The 18864-nt window shown below is 39.8% G+C and overlaps 2 protein-coding genes across 3 annotated transcripts; one reads left to right on the top strand and one right to left on the bottom strand.

Annotated features, from left to right (window-relative positions):
• Positions 1 to 996: 996 nt before the first annotated feature.
• vps36 (vacuolar protein sorting 36 homolog) lies at positions 997 to 8712 on the bottom strand. Its single transcript, XM_040150728.1, has 15 exons — positions 8645 to 8712; positions 7087 to 7286; positions 6798 to 6866; positions 6612 to 6682; positions 4703 to 4817; positions 4486 to 4575; positions 3929 to 4015; positions 3539 to 3571; positions 3320 to 3397; positions 2887 to 3021; positions 2667 to 2732; positions 2411 to 2475; positions 1908 to 1992; positions 1657 to 1733; positions 997 to 1498 (listed from the first exon to the last, which is right to left on the bottom strand). The coding sequence occupies exons 2-15, from the start codon at positions 7180 to 7182 to the stop codon at positions 1417 to 1419; spliced, it is 1149 nt and encodes a 382-aa protein (XP_040006662.1). The 5' UTR covers positions 7183 to 7286; positions 8645 to 8712; the 3' UTR covers positions 997 to 1416.
• On the top strand, positions 7512 to 18277 carry proser1 (proline and serine rich 1). Of its 2 annotated transcripts, XM_040150726.1 has the most exons (12): positions 7512 to 8052; positions 8146 to 8211; positions 8665 to 8733; positions 8930 to 9024; positions 9200 to 9293; positions 9640 to 9750; positions 10151 to 10252; positions 10880 to 10958; positions 11265 to 11357; positions 13347 to 14715; positions 15884 to 16028; positions 16195 to 18277. In XM_040150726.1, exons 1-12 carry the CDS (start codon positions 8008 to 8010, stop codon positions 16318 to 16320), a joined length of 2394 nt encoding a protein of 797 aa, XP_040006660.1. In that variant the 5' UTR covers positions 7512 to 8007; the 3' UTR covers positions 16321 to 18277. The 2 variants fall into 2 exon arrangements, with proteins under 2 accessions (XP_040006660.1, XP_040006661.1); XM_040150727.1 differs by lacking the exon at positions 11265 to 11357.
• The last annotated feature ends 587 nt before the right edge of the window (positions 18278 to 18864 follow it).

Genomic DNA, 18864 nt, shown 5'->3' on the forward strand with positions numbered 1-18864 from the left:
AAAACAAAACAAAAACATTTTCACCAAAAGTTCAAATGCCAAGCACGAATCCCTAATGATTATGATCAGACCTGCCTGAGTTCAGCTCTCATGATTTCCTGAACCAATTAAGTTAATCCACTATCAATAAGTGAACCACATGGCATGGTAATCTAATCAGCCGTATAGCTCTGTAGACCTTTATTTTTCTTCTAGAGAGAGCCAGCAGAAAACAGGAAGCTTCTCTGGAGATGAAAAATCGTTTACTGCTCAGCTCAGTTCACAATGGGAACAAAGGGCATTTCTATCCTGTGTGTAAAAGGCCCTACAGGGACGCACGGAGATGAAAAATAAAAACACAGTGGCAGCACTCCCAGCGAGTCTAAAATTTAGACATGATGCTACTTGGACCAGTTGCTCACAATATGCTCATATTTCACACCTTCAATACGACCTCTGGAGTTACTTTTAATACGATATACTGTTAATAGATATGGTTAAGTGATAGAATTACAAGCACTTGTTTGGCAAGCTTCACTAATAGGGTGCTCACCTGTAAGTTTGGCTTCAAAACAGTCACAACTGAAATTTCTATAACACAAACTCTGCACTGAAGGGATTAATTACCTGAAGAATGACATTTGGCAATGTGCCCTACATTTTATACTCTGTGAACCAAACTGATAGCAGATCAGGCAATTTATTTCTATCTTGGTCTTTTCTTGAATGTATCCTTAAGAAGGGCTATGACATTCAAAGACAGTGTGACTCGAGAAGGGACAAGAATCACATTTTGATGGAGAGAGACCAAAACAAGATGAAAGGTCATGCATCTCCCCTTCCTCAGAAAATGAGACAGCAGGGCAAGCTTTATTCCTTAATCCTTTATTACATAAATGTATATTTTGCTTTGGAAAATGTGATCGGGGACTATGGCTTTTCCATGACAGAAAGACTACTTGTAAAAACGTATAAGCTGTGCGACACAAGAATGTGTTATCAAAATTAAATGTGAAATTCAAAATTAAAGCAGTGGAAAAATAAAATTACACTGTATATCTGATAAGCCAATTTTCCCAAAGCCATTTATTACTAAAGACACACCAAGTAGAGCAAATCTGGGAACACTGTGCTGCATGCACAATATTTGCAGTTTGCAGATAAAATTTTAAAGACAAGCTCTTAGACCTAGATGGAAAATTGCTGGTGGTACCTACAGTGGATTTGCAAAGATGTACCACTACCGGAACACCAACCATTCAATAATCATAACTACACTGGATAGCACAAAGTACAGCGGGCACTTTACTGCTGCACAACAGTATATACATGTAGAGGTCAGAAGACTGTTTCAATGCATCAGTCTATCCCTAAAGACAATGCCCAGTTTAAGTTTAAGTTATTTTTTCTATCTCAACAATAATGACTGTAGACAGGTCAAAAGAGGTTTGGGTAGAATCTCAAACCCTCAACAGAGTCATCTCTACACAGGTGGCCCATCTTCTCAGCCAGCAACAACCTGGGGGTGAGGAAGGAATAGAGAAGAGGACTCAAAAAAATGAAGAAGAAGAAACAAGCTACAAGAATGCAGCACTAAACAGCTATAAAAGGAGAAGCACAGACAAACTGTGTGGTAAAACAGAGAGATTCACATCATGAACCAATGAGACAACTTACCGTTCTTTAGACAGAAGAACAGAGAGACCGAGGAGCTTCGCAAACTCCTCTGCTGTCAAGGACCCTTTCTCTGACACCTGTAGAAGAGGAAGAGAGAGAAGAAAAACTTACACCATAAGGGGTTTTGATGGTAATTTATCTCTCGATATTTTTCAAAGATATATATACAAGTTAGTGGAATATGCTGTTTGATCAATCTAGGGCATCACCATATCATTGTCAGTATAATGTTTGTAAAAGTAAAAGCTTACATTGTCCAGTGCTGACGCTATCATTTCCTCTTCGCTGTGAGACTGCAGCTGGACCACCATCACACCGCTGTCAAACACACGCAGCCTACAGAGAAGACAAGACAGATGAAGGAAAGGGATGTGTGCGGTGGGTGTGAGAGAGAGGGGCAGGGAGAGGGATCAACAGCAGGTCAACAGTTTTAAGTGGAGGTGATCTTTTATTTAGCCAAGATGCGACCACTTTGGGGGTACTAGGACCAGTATAGCAGGGAAAAAGGCCAGTGTTTCTTTTGAAACCCCAGGAAGTGACAGGAAATGACAGCTGCAGAGGGCTGGACACCCCTTCCAACAACAGGAAGCCAGGCAGGAAGAGCCTGGCCTCTGTGAAGCCGGCGCCTACCCTGCCCTATATTCCTTTAATAAACACATAGACTTGTCTGAAAAAAAAAAAAAAAAAAACGGATGCAAGTATGCATACATAGTTTAAACAATACGATAAAAAGACTAACACAACTCAAACTCACCTCAGTGGGAGCTTCAACGACTCAAACATCTTGCATGCGTTTACCAAATCTTCTGGAGATAAAAGCTATGGAAAGGGGAAAAAAATAACCTCAGTATCTGACAGGCTAATAAAGTAATTTGTGTATAGCATGAATGTATGGATTGCAAAGTTGTGTCCTACTATGAATCCAGCTATATTGAACATGCAGGGACATGCCAAGTCAAGTAGGATCTATAATATCTATCTTCAGTTGTGTGGTGTTGTGTGAGCATTACCTCCATCCCTCTAGCACGGTTGACGAGACAGTACACCTCAGTGAGAGCCATCATACCCCCACGCTCCTGAGAGAGTAGGGAGTGGTAGAAAGAGATGAAGGGAAACAAGGGTCAGAAAAAGATTAAGAAGGAAAAGAAAGTAAGGAGATGATTCACAGTAGTGTGTGATCTTAGCCTGTGTAGACGTAAAATGCATGACACACAAAAAATTCACACCTACCTCTAGAGGGGCCTGTAGCATATCCCCCAGTTGCTTCGCCAGCTGCAAGTGGTAATGTGTGCCTGACCCATGTGTTTCCCGGGTAACAGGGTTAGCAATACCCATGCTGAGTAGGTAGGACTTAAACCGGATTGTCTGTAAAGCAGAACATAACTGTTAATAAAAGGAAAACTACTTGCAAACCAAATTGTGGGCCTTTAAGTGTAAAGACTGCAGGGTGTAACAGTATGATGCAATAGCACTCTTGTTATATATGTATATGCATCAGGCCTCAGATGAGACTAGCTGTGTGTGTGTAGTGGCCCACTGAAGTTGGAGACTATTACTTAGAGGCCTTTATGGTTATAGGTAGCTATTTCTGCATGTACAGTAATTTGAAACTATGTCCATTGTCCTCATGCTTTGGGCCTGATTATACTGGTCAAGTTCTTACCTCATCCTCTGTTATGTCTCCCTGCTTGTCTTTGATCTTGTTGGCTATAGATCTGGACAGCTCCACCATCTCTTTGGCCTGTTAGTTAAAGCAGACAGTCATTCAGCGAATCCCACTGCAGAGCCGTATGCGAGCTTTACAAAGTTTTGATATCTATCGTTGTGATGTTTCAACAAGCATACAGTGCGTCACTAGACAGCAAAGGAAAGCATTCTTTACCTTCACCATCAGCTTACTGAGGTCCTCAAAGGCCTGAGAAAAAAAGACCCTAAATGGGTAATAATGCTCAAAAATGTCCATAATTACATAAACCACAAAACTTACTGGCTACTTATAAAATTTAAATATCGTTCCAAAGAAAAAAAAAAAACAGATTCAAAAACCAATAGAAATTCTTTAAACCAAACCACTCTGCATTCTCAGTATATTCACAGTCAAAATATGGCTAAATACAAAACTTCAGCTTGGAGCTTTGAGGTGGGCGATGGCATGACACATAAGCAGTTTACTTAACTTAGTTTCTATTGAGATCTCCAACTCTATATTAGTGCAACGCCACCCCAATACTGACACATTTATCAACATTTTAGTGTTTTCGCTGTACAGTACCTCTGAAATGTTTTTGTCCGTTTCTTTCCTCTTCTCCTCTATCTTCCTCTCGATGCCAACAATCCCCACTGCGCGTGTCTTTCCTGCCTGCATGACCATGAAGGAAAGAAAAACACACGTAGGAATTGAAAAGTTGATAACAAGCCTCTAAGGACACGGAAAGACAAACAGTGAGGAGGGAACAAACTGTCCAAATGCTGCAGGATGCTAAACCTAGTTTGACATTAATTGGATGCATACTGATATTGAATCTTTTTGAAAAGTCCTAAAGGTCAGAAGAAGTTCTGACTACTTTAACTGTGAGGCCCGAGAATAAAGTGACTACACTGCCCTCGTGTGGAACATAATTTGAAATGACGGTAATGTAATTCCCATGTGCAGTATATCACCTATTAAACGGTCAAATGGCAGTTTGGCTGGCACAGTTACAGTCCTGTGCTGTGAAAATAATTCCCATAACCTCCTGGCAACTGAATCTAAAAACTCCCAGGAATATAAAACGGTGGAAAGGAAGAGATTGTAGTCAGATGAGGAGGTATGTCTGTTCAGCGTCTAACCTGACAGCCAGTTCCTGTGGGGATGGGTTGTGAGACTGGCGTACTCTCCCATCTCTTCTGAGTCATCTCTTCTGTTAGCCTCCTATAAAACTGCAAGCAAATGACACCATGTTGTCATGTCCCAGGTAATCAAGTATCAAACACCTAGTCTAGCTAAAGAAGGAGTACAAAAATGAAAACGAAAAGCTGTTTTTGCTACTTGTGTAAGCAGGACCACCTCAATCTGCCCGTGTTCTTTGAAGGAGAGCTTGATGTAGGAGAACTTGCTGTGTTGGTATGGACCTGGCTCCTTGTTAGCAAGCGCTGGATGCAGGTGAATAACAATTTTTGCACTGCAGAATAAGAGATACCCACAGTTGATTTTAGTTAATAGCTTTTTCACAGCATCTCATGGTCTAAGGGTTACAATTTCCTCTCCCTAAATACAACCAGAATTTATCACACACATAAAAGTATGACCAAACTCCCATACTTTATAAATAATTGTATGCTAAAGTTTGGGCATATTTTAACATATTTTGTTGGTTTTTGAAGTGAAAAGAAGTAAATACAACCACTGAAGCAAACATACATTAAAAATGCAGCTCTTACTTCCACTGTTGATGCGCTTTTCCTTTTAATTTCATGAACTTAAAACATAGAAAAAAATTAAACTAATATTAAAGTAATTGTGAACACAAAGTACTTCATTATATTGTTAGGCCTTAACTAACTCGTTTTGACTTGTAAAGCAGGTGAAGAATTGCCATTAGGTATTGTCAGCTGATTACATTTTTAGAGCTGATAAATTCTCTGACTCTTCAAACCCAGCTACTGACTGAGGATCTGAAAATGAAGCTAATTGATGCCTGCAAAGCATGGGAGGCTATAAAAAGATATCAAAGTGCTTTCTCATTGAAATTGCCACAGTCCAATATGTCATTAAAAAATGGCAGTTAAGGGGAACTGCGGACGTCAAAACAAGACCTGGAAAATGCAGAAAAACTTTCGGCCAAAACTGCACATCTGCTGGGCAGCAAGGCAAAGAAAACACCCATATAACTGCAAAGGAGCTGCAGGTAGGTTTAGCTGACACAGGAGTGGTGGTGCACCCTTCCTCTGTGCAGCATTGATGCACAAACAGGGCCTACATGGAAGAGTCATCAGAAGGAAACCTTGCTTGCAGCCATGTTGCAAAAGTCAGCATCTGAAGTCTGCAAAACAACATCTGGATAAGCCATTTTGGAAACAAGTGCCGTGGACAGATGAAGTTAAAGTTGAGCTCTATGGCCACAATTACTAACGGTGTGTTTTGAGAAAACTAAGGGAAGCATTTGCAGAAAAGAACACCTTGCCAACTGTTAAGCTTGGGGTTGGAAATAATCTTATTTGGGGTTGGGTGACAGCCAGTAGAACAGGAAACGTTGCACAGATAGTGGGAAGAATGGATTCTACTAACTATCAGCGACTTCTGGATCCAAATGTCCTGCAGTCAGTCAAGAAAGGGAAACCGAAAAGAGGCTGGTTTCTTCAACAGGCCAAGGATCCAAAGCAGACCTCAAAATCCACCATGAACTACTTCAAGAAATACAAGCGGAAACCTTCAGAATGGCCCCCACAGTCCCCTGACATGAAAATCAATGCTGTGTATGTAAGACAATTGAAAAATATCTCAGAACTTGAATTAATCTGCAGGAAGAGAATTCCTAAATCAAGAACAGAGAGACTATTGCTGCTAGAAAAAGCGTTTGCAAGCTGTGATCTCTGCCAAACGTGGGGGGATGGGGTTGTCACCAAGTACTGACTTAGCAAGGTGCCAAGACTTTTGCACATGTCACAAATAGTTTATTTATTTATATATTTTTGACATTCATGACATAAAAAGTAACAGTGCATTAACATTTTAAAAAAGGCTCATCTGTAATGCCAGTTTGCTGAAGGGTTGGATTTTTACTTCTTTTCACTTCAAATATCAACACATTTTTTAAAACATGCCAACAACTGGACCATCTCCATGACAATTTGAGGAAACCAACCACTGACGAATCCAGTGAGATGGACTGAAAGCCCCCCAGAAAGCTAGTAAGTGGGCCTTGATTACGTTTCTTTTCTTTTTTACACCACAAAATGTATTTACTGACACTGACCTCTTTCCTATTCCTGCGGCCTGCTCCTCAAAGAAGACGATCTGTGACAGGGGCATGGCTATGCAGCAGTCCTTAGACAAATACGGAAGTCATCATGAGAGTCAGTACACAAAATGTGAAAAGCACCACTCCTCGGGCAATCAGTGCCGTCAGTACTGTATGTAGTCCTGTCGGCTGCTGTCTTACATGATTTTTAACGTCCCTCCAAATCAACCGATGGGTGCTCAACAAGGTAACTCCAACATCAAGCTTAGCCTGGTACAATGACAGAAAAATACATGACGCTATTATTTGGTTATTATATTATAATAACCGCAAACTACAGATTTAACCACCGAGAACCACAAGGATCAGCCTGAAATTCATCAGTGCCTTATGTGCACCGACATTATTATCAACATTGTTGCGTCTAAGTTTTAGCTGCTGTGTAGTTGCAGCATGCCACAAACTTAGCTTTCATAAACCAAAACTATACCTTATCATCACCGTCATACAGTCTCACACCTCGTTGCTGGATCACCAGAGTTTCGTTTATTTCCAACAGCCCATTTGACCATGAAAAGCGGTCCATTTTTTACTATTGTACGAGCAATACAATACCCTATTTTACTGCGCCGCCGAGACTCATTTTATGTTTACTTCTGGTACACCGTCCAGAATTGGCCTTACACTTGCCTGCAGAGAAACATCAAAATAGAATATAAAAAATAATATAAGTTAAAGTCCATTTAGTTAATGATCATGTCAACTATAAATAAGCTCTTTGTACTGATAATATTACCCAAAGAAATTGTAGTTTTGTTATTTTTACATAAATTGCTACACGCTGTTATTTCTGACAAGCTGCCTCGGAGGGGTCCATTTTGGTGTTGACGTTAGTAGCGCCAGCTGTCAGTGGAAGCTAGCAAGAGTGCTATCTTTCTTAGCGTGTCATTTTGGGATTTTCTTTAATTTTTTAGTGAATTTTTACATTTTCCAGTCTCTGTTGTACTTATCGTCAGCATTAGATTTAAACTTAGCTTGAACAAATAGATGTGCAGATATTTCATTTGCATTTTCGAGTTGGGTTTTCTGGCGCTGTGCTCTGCAATGTGATAGCTGTAGCTTGTTGTTAGCTTGTTGTTACCTGCGGGCAGATTTGCTGTAAACAGCTCCTCATTTTTGGAAGTCATTGTTCATAGGCAGAAAAGTTCTATCGTAAAAGGGTGGAAAGATCATGCAGCTTTATTACGGAGCTAATTATATACTGCGGATATTAATTGTTTTAACTTATGCTCTCCGTGCATTATGAATGAATCAGTAACGTCATCTGATTTGTAAAAAGTACATTTACCCATTGCGTGATATAAAAGGTGTTCATTGTCAAAGAGGCTAGCGTTTGTTTAAGTCAACAAACATGGATAAAAAGTCATTTGACATTGTCTTAGATGAGATAAGAAAGGTAAAAATCCTCTACGCCTAAATTATCTCTCTGATTTAAGAAGTGAAATAGTTTAAACCCCAGGGTTTGGTAATTCTCCATCGTGTGTTTCAGTGCGTCCTGACCGATCAGCGCATCAAAGCGATAGAGCAGGTGCATGGATATTTCTCCAGTGAGCAGGTAACTGTCCAAACGGCAACACTGTCATGTCATGTTTACCTGTATTTTAGCATACTAAATAGACAGGTTCCCACAAAAACGTGTAAAATCATTCAGTTTGTGCCTGTCATAAAGCTTCTAAACGGACATATAATAAAAATATAGTCCCATAATTAGAACCTTATTATATTAGTAGTTGCTGACTTACCTCATAACCAATGCTGCATATTGGCAGAATTTAAAATTGAATGCTTAAGTAAATGGATCACATGAGTTACGATGTTTGAGCCTGTGTGTGTAAATTAATATAATCACAAAAACTTTGTTAGATCTAATGTACACTGAGGATAAATATGTATTTTCAGTTGTTTTCATGCTAGTTACAACTTAACAGAAGAAAACTCATAACGTCAGAATATCTTTTTAATTGATATCAACACTCTTCTATACTTACACTGTCTTGAAATTTTGCAGGTGATGGAGATACTGAAGTACTTCTCATGGGCTGATCCTCAGGTCAAAGCAGTTAAAGCTCTGCAGCATGTAAGTAACACATGTTTGAAGTGATTGGGACACCAAAGTGGTTTGCATCAGTACATTTTTTTGTCCATTTATATTGTGCTATAAGAGAAGTGAAACTGTAAAAAATACAGTATTGTGTGTGGAACTAGCACCTCTCACTGTCAGTGGTATGTTTCAGAGTGTTAGTTGAACATGTTTGTCCTTCTTTTGCCTTTAGAAAATGGTTGCAATACCTACAACCAAAGTTGCAAATATCCTGAATTGCTTCACGTTCTCAAGGGACAGATTGGTTGTTCTGGAACTAATAGCTTTGTGAGTAAACTTTAAAAAAACAAAACAAAACCCCCCAAAAATCTAAGCATTCTGAACTGTTTTTTATACACTGTAAGTCAAATTTTGTATTGTAATATGAGCGTGTTTGGTTCATTCAGTAGTGAATTAGACTAAATGGTTAATTGAGAAATGTTGGGTCTCCAATGCCATACAGGAACATTTCAGATGCTCAAAATTACCGTCCTGTGGAGGATCTGTTTCGCATACACTTGTCTGAGAAGAAGCGAGCTCGCAGGATACTGGAGCAAGTAAGTTCACCTTTCCAAATTCATTTATATGATTTTTTTTTTTGTGTTCTAGGTACGTTAGCATAGAAAGCCTATTTGCTAATCTCATGTGTATTTTCTTGGTATCAAAATACCTTGTGGAGTTCCTTTGGTAGCCATAAAGTCCCAAAAGACACAACTGTTGCCTAGTGAAATGTACTGGGACAAACGATTGATCCCATCAAAAAAACAATAATACAGACTAATGTTGACTCTTAAATGAGCAGTGTCTCTGCATGTATGAATGATCATTGACTTCCCTAATAAATATAATATTTTTATTGCTGTACACACGATCAATAAAATAATCCCACCTCTGTCTCATTAGGTTTGTAAGGTTGGCTGCAAGGCTCCTGTAGCCATGATCTCCTCCTGTGGTATGATACCAGGGAATCCTTACCCTAAAGGCAGACCCAGTCTGGTCACTGGCACATTCCCCGTAAGTATGTGAAGGGCTCTATGTGCTTCTTCCCTGAAGGCATGCCTGAGCAATAGGATTTTATAAATGCTAGCCACAAGCTAACCACCACCAGATTTAATTCTGCCTTTGGTATGTAGGTCCCTATAGTTTAACTTGTTCTACCTCTGCGTCTCAAGATATTAGTGAGCAGAACAAAGTTCACAATCAATGTGACCTCCAGCACTGTCTGTAGACAAAGTACAAATAAGAACTCAAAAGGGTGTTGATATTTTATTTTGAATACTGTATGCTAATTATTAGTTTTTTGGTTATTTACAAATTTGGAAATGTTATGTAAAAAAACAACATTGTTTTCTTTTTCTTTAACATAACTTGTGCAGCCCAATTATTACAAAAATGTATTTGTTTTCCATCACAGGGAAACCCTCCGATAAAAAAAGAAGGAGAGAAGAAAGATGATACATCTAACAATATGGAGGGGAAAGGAATTGCTTCCCGGATTATTGGACCATTCAAGCCTGTAAGCACTACAAAGGGAATCACTGACTGGGATGATGTATTGGTATCGGGTTGCCCAAGAGAAATCTTGTGACTGAGTGACAAGGTTTCATGTGACTTTCATTACTTAGACATGATAAAGACTTCAACCTACATGTAAAGCCTTGTTATATAAGATAATGATAGACTACTGAGAAATTGCTTACTTGAGAAAAAACTGTACGACAGAGATCTTAAGCAGAATAATGGAAACACACACAAAAACAAATATATCAGTAATGTTTGAATATTAAGTAATGTATGATGTAATGTATATTTTTCTTTTTAGTTTTCATTCAGAGTATCCTCAATATAATCAACTTGTTAGTTGCCTTATGTCACCTTGCACATACAATTGGTGAAAGTCACAGATCTTAAATACTTGCAGATATGGTGTTTTCAGTTTTCAGTTTCAAAGATCCCACGCAAGAATTTAAGAGTTTATTTACGTGAATCTCTTTCAAATGTTAGAAATGTCTAAACTGCTGCATTTACTGTATGGAAATTGATTAGCTGGTGATATACTTTGAGAAACATGAAATAATTTAATTAGACAAAATTGGCTATTTGGTGAATTAAGTGTCTTTTTTTTTTTTAATGTCTTTTTTAGTTTCCTTCAACCTACAACCCTCATCGACCTGTGCCCTACCCTATACCGCCATGCCGGCCCCATGCTACCATTGCACCAAGTAAGAAAAAACCCACTTACACACACTTATCCCTGCCTTTTCCCTGCTCTGTACTTTAATCACTGTATACAACCTACCAATAATAAAAAAAAAACAGAAATAAAAGACTCTGAGCTATAAGCTAACTGAGGATTAATAATTCTTTGAGTGGCTTTAGGTTATTGTTAGGCATGTTTTTTTGCTGCCATCTGGGATTGGTTTGAGGTATAGTTGGTAGTGGGGTGAGTTGTGTGTGATTCTTACATTTGTGTGTGTGTCTGTAAGAGTGTGTGGTGGACAGTTTTAATATTTGCAACTGCTACTCAGGTGCGTACAACAACGCAGGCCTTGTTTCTGTGGGAGGGGTTATAACAGCCAGCGTGCCCCCTCCCCCCTACAACTCCACCCACAAAGTAGCAGGTATGATTTGATGGAAGAGAGTGTGTGTGCGTGTGTGTGTGACGGCAAATAGGCGCTTCCTGAGGCCTGCTGCCTAACTTCCTGGCATGCTGCTTACCTGCGCTTCTCCAGTTTACTGCCGTTATCAGGTGAAGAATGCGCTTCTCGCTTCTGTTGGACTACACTGAGTGACCAGAAAAATGCAACCCCTTGTACATTTTAATGCATTCCAATACAACAGTTGTATATTGGATTGAAGTGAAAGCTTTAATTTAGAGCTCTTGGAGAGATGTTGTATCCAAATCACCTGCATATCTGTGATATTTAATATTTACTGTATTCTTTTTCCTCCATATATATAGTTCAGGTGGGACAATGGGAAGTTATATTGAAATACCTTCCAATATAGTCCAACCACAAATTATAGCCTCAAAATGTGCCATTGAATGGAGTCAACACACAAACATCTAAAATAGTATTCTTAACAAAAACAAAACTGTTTTTTTTTTTTTTGTTTTGTTTTTTTTTTTTTGCAAGGCTGTTGTATTGTATTGCCGTACATCTTGCAGATATTTCTGTTTTCTGGTCAGTCAGTGTAGAGGTGTGTTTTGGTGACTTGTGAGGACGGGTCTTTGGTTGCCTGGACTGGGAATAGCTTCAAACTAATGTCATCAATCTTTTTCTTTCTGGACTCATGCTGTGGGCTGACATTTAACATGCATTGCTTGGGATAACGTATTATTTGACAGCGTCTTATCAGTTTTCACAATTGAAATACATCTTTAAGGGCCTTTGGGGAGACATCTGGTCATAAGCACAAAGATGACTCTAGTTTAGTTAAACTGAGAACAAGTCCAAGGCCAGATGTCCAGATGATAACAGTGTAAGATGTGATGAAAGTTAATTTGAGGTTACCAAACCAAAAAAATTATTTAAACATTTCCCCAAAGGTAAAAAGAAGACATATTCCAATCTTGAAAATTGTTGGAATTTCCTTGTAATAAGTTGCACATAAGAATTCTTTCTGGCTATTCCTCTTTGCTCTGTTTCGCCTCTTATGTTTTAATATGTGAGTGGATTGCTTCCTCTACAATAGTTTGTTGGGCTTTAACCTATTCTGCCTATGTCCTGGAATGAAGTTTGTTTTTTTAACAATAACATTACTGATCAGAAAAACAGAAAAAAAACGAAATTAATCATTTATGTAATTAATTTGTAGGGCTGTATTCTCCCGGTTGACATGCTCTTGTCCGACCAAATTCTCATGGGTTGGACAACTGCTGCGTTACTTTCATAATAAGAAGTGCTACATCAATAGCTTTCCAGGATAATCCATTATTTACTGTGGCAGCAACGTGTGAAATTGGGGGGGGGTTTATGGGGGAAGAAACCCCGTTTTCACAACTTTGAACTCGTCTAACCTCATGGAGACTAGTAGGTCTAACTTATTTAACCTTTGCTGAATGTTCACGCGGAGTCGGCTCCACACTAATTGATACCATGTCAAAGAAGTCGTCGGGGTGGCTGCGTTTTGCAAAACCAGAGGGTAAACTTATCAAACAGCAGTTTGCATATCACAGCTCGACAGCCAACATGGCATATCATCTAAAAACTGTGGCTAACTTGTCTGCACTAGGATGCTCCATCAACTTTCGTGTTTAAGGCTTGAGGCTTTTAGTGTATACTCCTCAATATATAACCAGGGATAACCAGTTGATATAGTACTTTTTTTGGAAATCAAATGACTGTGGCCGATTTAGTAAATCCAGAGATAAAGTGCAGATTCTTTTTCCCCCTGCAACCAATCGTTTGGTTGAAGACTAGGTATGATTTTAGTTGACCAAGATTTTCTTTGGTTGACTACAGCCCTACTAATTTGTACTTTTTAAATGTTTTTCATTTTTTTCTTTTCCTTAGTTGATTCTATTACCATGTCAAATAATAGCAGTTTATTTTATCCATTATTTTAGATTACGTTTCTTACCTACTCTGCTTTCCCTCCTCTTCCAGGTTATGCCAAACCAGGGAATCCACAGAACACCACTCCTGGAGTCAACAGCGGGCCCCTCCTCATTCCTCATGGATCCACGCCCTCTACCCCTGTCCCACCCCAGGCTTCTCCTGCGCAACCGCCTCCCACAACTCCCATCACACCAGTTTTCCCCGGCATGGTGCCCTCTCACAACCCTAATGCCCCCTCTCCCTCTCCTGCTCCATCCCCATCTGTCATCAAAGCAGGACCACAGACCCCCAGTGGTCATGCTACACCTACACCCTCATCTGTCATCAAAGCCCACACTCCTTCAGGCACCCCTTGTGGAACTCCTGTCCCTGGCAGTGGGGGCTTCTCCCCCTCCCCCTTCCATGCTGTTTCCCGACCAGGCACCCCTGCTACCTCCCGCAGTGGCCCAGACCCCCTATCTCATATGAACTCCATGGGCGCAACTCAGCAGAGGGTTTTTTCCCAGTCCACAGACAACCAGTCAGGACCCACCTTCCCTGGCATACACCCACAAGCAGGTAACCCCTCTGGGTCAGTGATACGAAGTTACACCCCCTCTGGACCACAATCTCTCACTCCTGGATCTTCCACTCCAGTAATTTCAAACTGTTCCACCCCAGGCCCCAGTCCCAAACCCTCTCCAGCTCATTCTGCACAGGCTCAGGCTGCCATTGCTGTGGCTGGAGCCCTGAACAGACACACTGGCGGTTGCAGCAGTGGCAGTAACAGCCCTGTGCCCTCTGCTTTTAAGGGCACCTCTCGTTCTGGCACTCCGTCTGTTAGCTCTCTGGTGGTCCCAGGTTGTGCGCAGGCCGCCCTGGCACGTTCCTTGGGTCTGTCACACCCCTCAGGTTCCCCTCAAGTCTCTCTCCCTAGTCCTGTTGCTATTACTGGCCTCCAAGCTCTATCTTCCAGCCCAGCTCCTTCTCATTATCCTGGCTTGTCCCCTTTCCCCTCCCTTTCTTCCTCTCTCCCTCCTTCCACCATCCCTTCATCCATGCCCACGATGCCTCCTACTACCAACATTTCTAACCACCCAACAACCTCCATCTACCCAGGCTTGGCTACCAACTCTGCGCCCAGTGCAGCTTCCCCTTTTGGTCTAGGCCTCACTTCTGCTCCTTCTATATTCCCAGGCCTTCCGCCTGGCCCTAGCCCCGCTGCCTTCCCAGGACTGGGTGTGTCAGGGGGGCACGGTGCGGGGAGCCCTGTATTGTCTTCATTCATGGGACTACCAGGTGCCACTCCAACTTCAGTTGCATCAGTGGCGCCACTGCAGGCAGCTGCAGCCGCAGCAGCCGCAGCAGCTGGGGTTCCATCATCATCACCAGTTTTACCAGGCTTTGCATCTGCCTTCAGCTCCAATTTCCAGCCTGGGTATGTCAATCAAGTTTGATGGGCAATTACAAAGAGTGTTGAACATTTTTACTGTCTAGTATACAGAAGCCACACCATAGGGATAATCTAAAATAAACCTAATTATTTCATATTGATTTTCTGCTAATATCTAATTAAATTTTAAGATCATAGCAACAGCAGAATTTGAATGGAGGTCCTTGTATGCCACTTGTCATTACAGAAGGCCTATAATACCACTCCATCTCTAGTTATGTTAGATAACAGTAGTTAATAGTTAGAATAGGCTCTGAGTTTATTACAGCATGTGACATTGATTTCCATTTAAGCGTAAAATGGCTAAAAACGGGCATCATAAATTGTGTCAACTGATTTTCCACTCTGGGTTGTATGTGATAAGTGGAAACACTGCGCCTACAAAGTACAAAGTCCACTTGTACTCCTATTCTGCAGTGTTAGACTTTGGTTTGTGTTTTCTTAAAGAGTTTTTTGCCAGTTCTACTAGGTGATTACTGTCAGCTATAATTTAAGCGTGTTATCTTGTCAATGGACAAGTGTTGCAAACACAAGCCTCACCTTTTGTTAACAGTTTCATGCACTCAAGAGACAGGCAGTGTCCTTCTGGAAAAGTTATTAAATGAGCTAGCAAGTGATAATTTTTAATGTTAATACATGGGGAGTGGCAAAATAGTAAAGAATTGGTCAATAAAAAATATAAACACATACACAGAAGATTCACTCTCATACATACATTTGTATATTCTCATGAAATAAACACAAATAGTGATAGATTACTTTATATACTCATACCATGCACAGAGACTAAAAGGAATAGTTTGACATTTTGGGGAAACGCGCTTATTCACTTTCTAGCAGAGAGTAAGATGAGAGCAGTAACTGCCTGGAGTCTCCTCTGGTTGCCTGGTAACTGCTCAGATGTAGTGCAGCATATTATCCTCTGTAAAACAGTGAATTGTCGTTTGTACATATCAGTCTTTGGACATGTTAAACAAACGAGATATAACGTGTTAATTATTGAGCTTTAGAGGTGCTGGGTGCTAAGCTAAACTAACTAGATGCTTGCGAGAAACTTCCCAAAAATGTTAACTATTTCTTTTAAGAATAACAAAAACAAAAGACAGTTATTAAGAGTTTTAAAGTCTGACGGTAATTATTGTGTGTGTTCCAGGTTGAGCAGTGGACTCCAGCCCCCAGGAAGCAGTGGGTTCCCCAGCTTGCTGTCCTTCCCTGGTGTACCAGGTTTCTCTTCCTCTGCCTCCCCCGCTACCCTTGGTGGCCTCCACAACCCAACCATGCAGTCTGCCCTGCTACAGGTAGTCTCTCACACACACACACACACACACACACACACACACACACACACACACACACACACACACACACACACACACACTACTCTAACACAGTACAAGTATTTGAATGTCAGTTTGATTAAGCCTCACTGCTACAAATGCGCTGCTTTTCTTTGTCTTGTTCAAGGCTCATCCCACATCTGCTTTGGAAAGCTTTCCTCCTCAGCCCAACAGCTTTACCAACTACCCTCCAGGTCCAGGAAACCCCTTCCCCCTCCAACCAGGCCTGCACCCCCAGTTGGGTTGGCAGTAAAACCCACAGTTCACTTTGAAACATTGAGTAGACTCAAATGCTGACCCCTTATCTTAAACCCTGCCCTGTTTCGTGTTTTGGCCTTGAACCTTACAGAGCACAGGACAACAGATAGAGTGTTCAGTACTGTGTATGTTACAGCCAGAATGACTTACCACAATGGGGAACATTACCATAAAAAACACTTGAAATAGTGTGTGGGGGAGAAGACATATTTGTTATATTATTCATAGTGAACTGTTGTAAATATCAGTTGTTTTAGGTTTAAAAATAGACTGTGACTGGTTTTTAATGTTATCTGGACTATTTTTAATGAAGATTATCAACATTTATTAGTGAATAATGAATTATAGAAAATTTGAAAAATTTACATGATATCATGTAATGACCTGATGGTATCCTCATGTAGTATTTTATGTCCAATCTCAGTAGAAAGAACATGCTTATGATACTCATTGAGTATCCTGAATTGAATATTGTATTATGAAATTAACTTTTTTGAGTCACATTTTGAAGCGGGCACACCATGAATATTTTAAATCATTGTTCTGTGTCTGGGAGGCTCGGGGTGTTGTCTACAAAACTTGCATTTGGCAGCTCCGCTGATGTTTGTGTTATTTTCAGTGAACTTTCACTTGTGGCTGTCAGCAGTTTACTGTGATTTACATTTTGTATGTTTACAACGTTCTTTTGACAGTGCTAGTAATGTCATTAGGGTATTTGACCAAACACACTGTATGCAGATGTTTCTGAGAACAACGCTAAGCATTTTTCGAATGATATGTGGACTTGAGGTGTATAACGTCTTTATTCTTCAATAATGCTTTGCAACATAGTAAAAACTGTAATTTTCCTTCATTTACTGTACACCTCAATTAGTACTCTACCCACCAGGGATTCACTCAGAGACAGTTACTTTATTTTTAGAGTAATAGACATTTTGTTTGTTACACTGTGTTGTTTTGGTTTGTTTTGCCTTTTTTTTTTTGTATTTGCAGCTGTTTTATTATTTTGTCAGTAAACTGCCGGTTGCTGTAGCTGTTTCTGTCTCTCTGTGCTATGCAGTGCCATTGCTATTGGGCAGCCCTCTTAAATCTGTTACTGAAATTGGACAAAATAATGAGAATGCCTGATAGAAAAGAGGTTAAATGTATTTTAGTCACAGTTACAAAGACAGCGAGACATGCAGATCGTAGAGTTGAGGCCAGGCTGTTATTTGCTTTTAAAGAGCTGGAACAACTTTCACCTATTTATGTGACTTTTCACAAAATGTGCCTAGATCAAAAAGAGTTTAATAGTCTGGTAAATTGCAAGTGCTTTGGTTTAAAAAAACAAAAAACATTTATGTCGTAAAGGGACATCCCCATGGTATAATGGTCACACCTCTACTTCGTATCAGCAAAGGAAAGGTAAAAAGGTCCAGGTTTGTGGTCAGTGAAAGACTCAACTAATACAATAGTTGCTATATATTACAAATTGCATCTTCAAAAAGGAACAAATAATTTAATCTGTTGATCTGCTGATGTTGGGTTGCATGAGTACAAACGGTGTAAGGGAGATGACATATATAGATGACATTATGAATGGAAGTATGTATACCCACATACTGAATGGAAAGATGACTTCCAGTCTCAAGAAACTTGGCAAGGCAGGAATTTTCCAATATGACAAAGGTTCCATCGCATTGTGAAAATCACATGAGTATGTAAAGAACAAAACGGTGAAAACTGGCCGAGCATGTCCCCTGAATTGAATCCATTAGAAAAACCTTTGGATTGTTTTAAAGCAGAAGTTAGAGCAAAAAAACCATTCCAGCAAAGACCAGCAGAAAAGAATCATCTGTGAAGAATGGGCAGAACATATCTGCACAAGTTTGTGCAAGACTGGTATCCATGTCCAGGAGGATCGAATCTGTCATCAAAAATAAAGGTGGATATAAAAAATATACCCCCCCCCCAAAAAAAAAAAAATCTCACTAATGAAGAGTGTACAGACTTTTTTTTGCAGTTGGTTCTTTAATTGGACTTTCTATTATTAGACCTTCTTTGGCTGAAAACCAAAAAAATAAAATTAAAATGAAATGGACACGATTTGTAACTACGTAAGATTTTAGTGATATTGACCAGGGATGTACTCGGTTTCGTTGTATACTGTATTTTATTTCATTTTATATTTGTAGTTATTAAATCCAGCCCTGTGTATTATTGGTTTTAGAGCCTACTCACAGTGCACTAAGTGCTTTATGTGCTGCTTGTCCTCAACATCTGTAATATTGCTAAACACACTCATGGTTCTATCAGTCGTGTCAATTAGTCATGAGAGCTCACTGGAACAATTTGCATATTTCTTTTTTCCACTTTTTCCATTCTAGTAATTTGTTGAATTATATTATCTTATTAACCAAAGCCATTGATATCAGCACATGTTTTAATATTATACACATGAAAAAAAAAGTGATTGCAGTTTTTTAAAAAGCTTAAAATGTGATTAATTTAATTTCAAGGCACAACTGATCTGAGTCCATATAGTTTTGCTTTTTGTAAG

The sequence above is a fragment of the Xiphias gladius genome, chromosome 17, assembly GCF_016859285.1.
Source record: "Xiphias gladius isolate SHS-SW01 ecotype Sanya breed wild chromosome 17, ASM1685928v1, whole genome shotgun sequence".
NCBI lineage: Eukaryota > Metazoa > Chordata > Actinopteri > Istiophoriformes > Xiphiidae > Xiphias > Xiphias gladius.

Bases quoted from the DNA above. Each gene is read 5' to 3' on its own strand.
- vps36 (XM_040150728.1), bottom strand. From the start codon at position 7,182: ATGGACCGCTTTTCATGGTCAAATGGGCTGTTGGAAATAAACGAAACT. The intron at 6,867-7,086 runs GTATAGTTTTGG...TCATTGTACCAG, and splicing joins TGTATGACGGTGATGATAAG to GCTAAGCTTGATGTTGGAGT. The intron at 4,016-4,485 runs GTTAGACGCTGA...ATGGTCATGCAG, and splicing joins CCACAGGAACTGGCTGTCAG to GCAGGAAAGACACGCGCAGT.
- proser1 (XM_040150726.1), top strand. From the start codon at position 8,008: ATGGATAAAAAGTCATTTGACATTGTCTTAGATGAGATAAGAAAG. The intron at 8,734-8,929 runs GTAAGTAACACA...TTTTGCCTTTAG, and splicing joins CAGTTAAAGCTCTGCAGCAT to AAAATGGTTGCAATACCTAC. The intron at 14,716-15,883 runs GTATGTCAATCA...TGTGTGTTCCAG, and splicing joins AGCTCCAATTTCCAGCCTGG to GTTGAGCAGTGGACTCCAGC.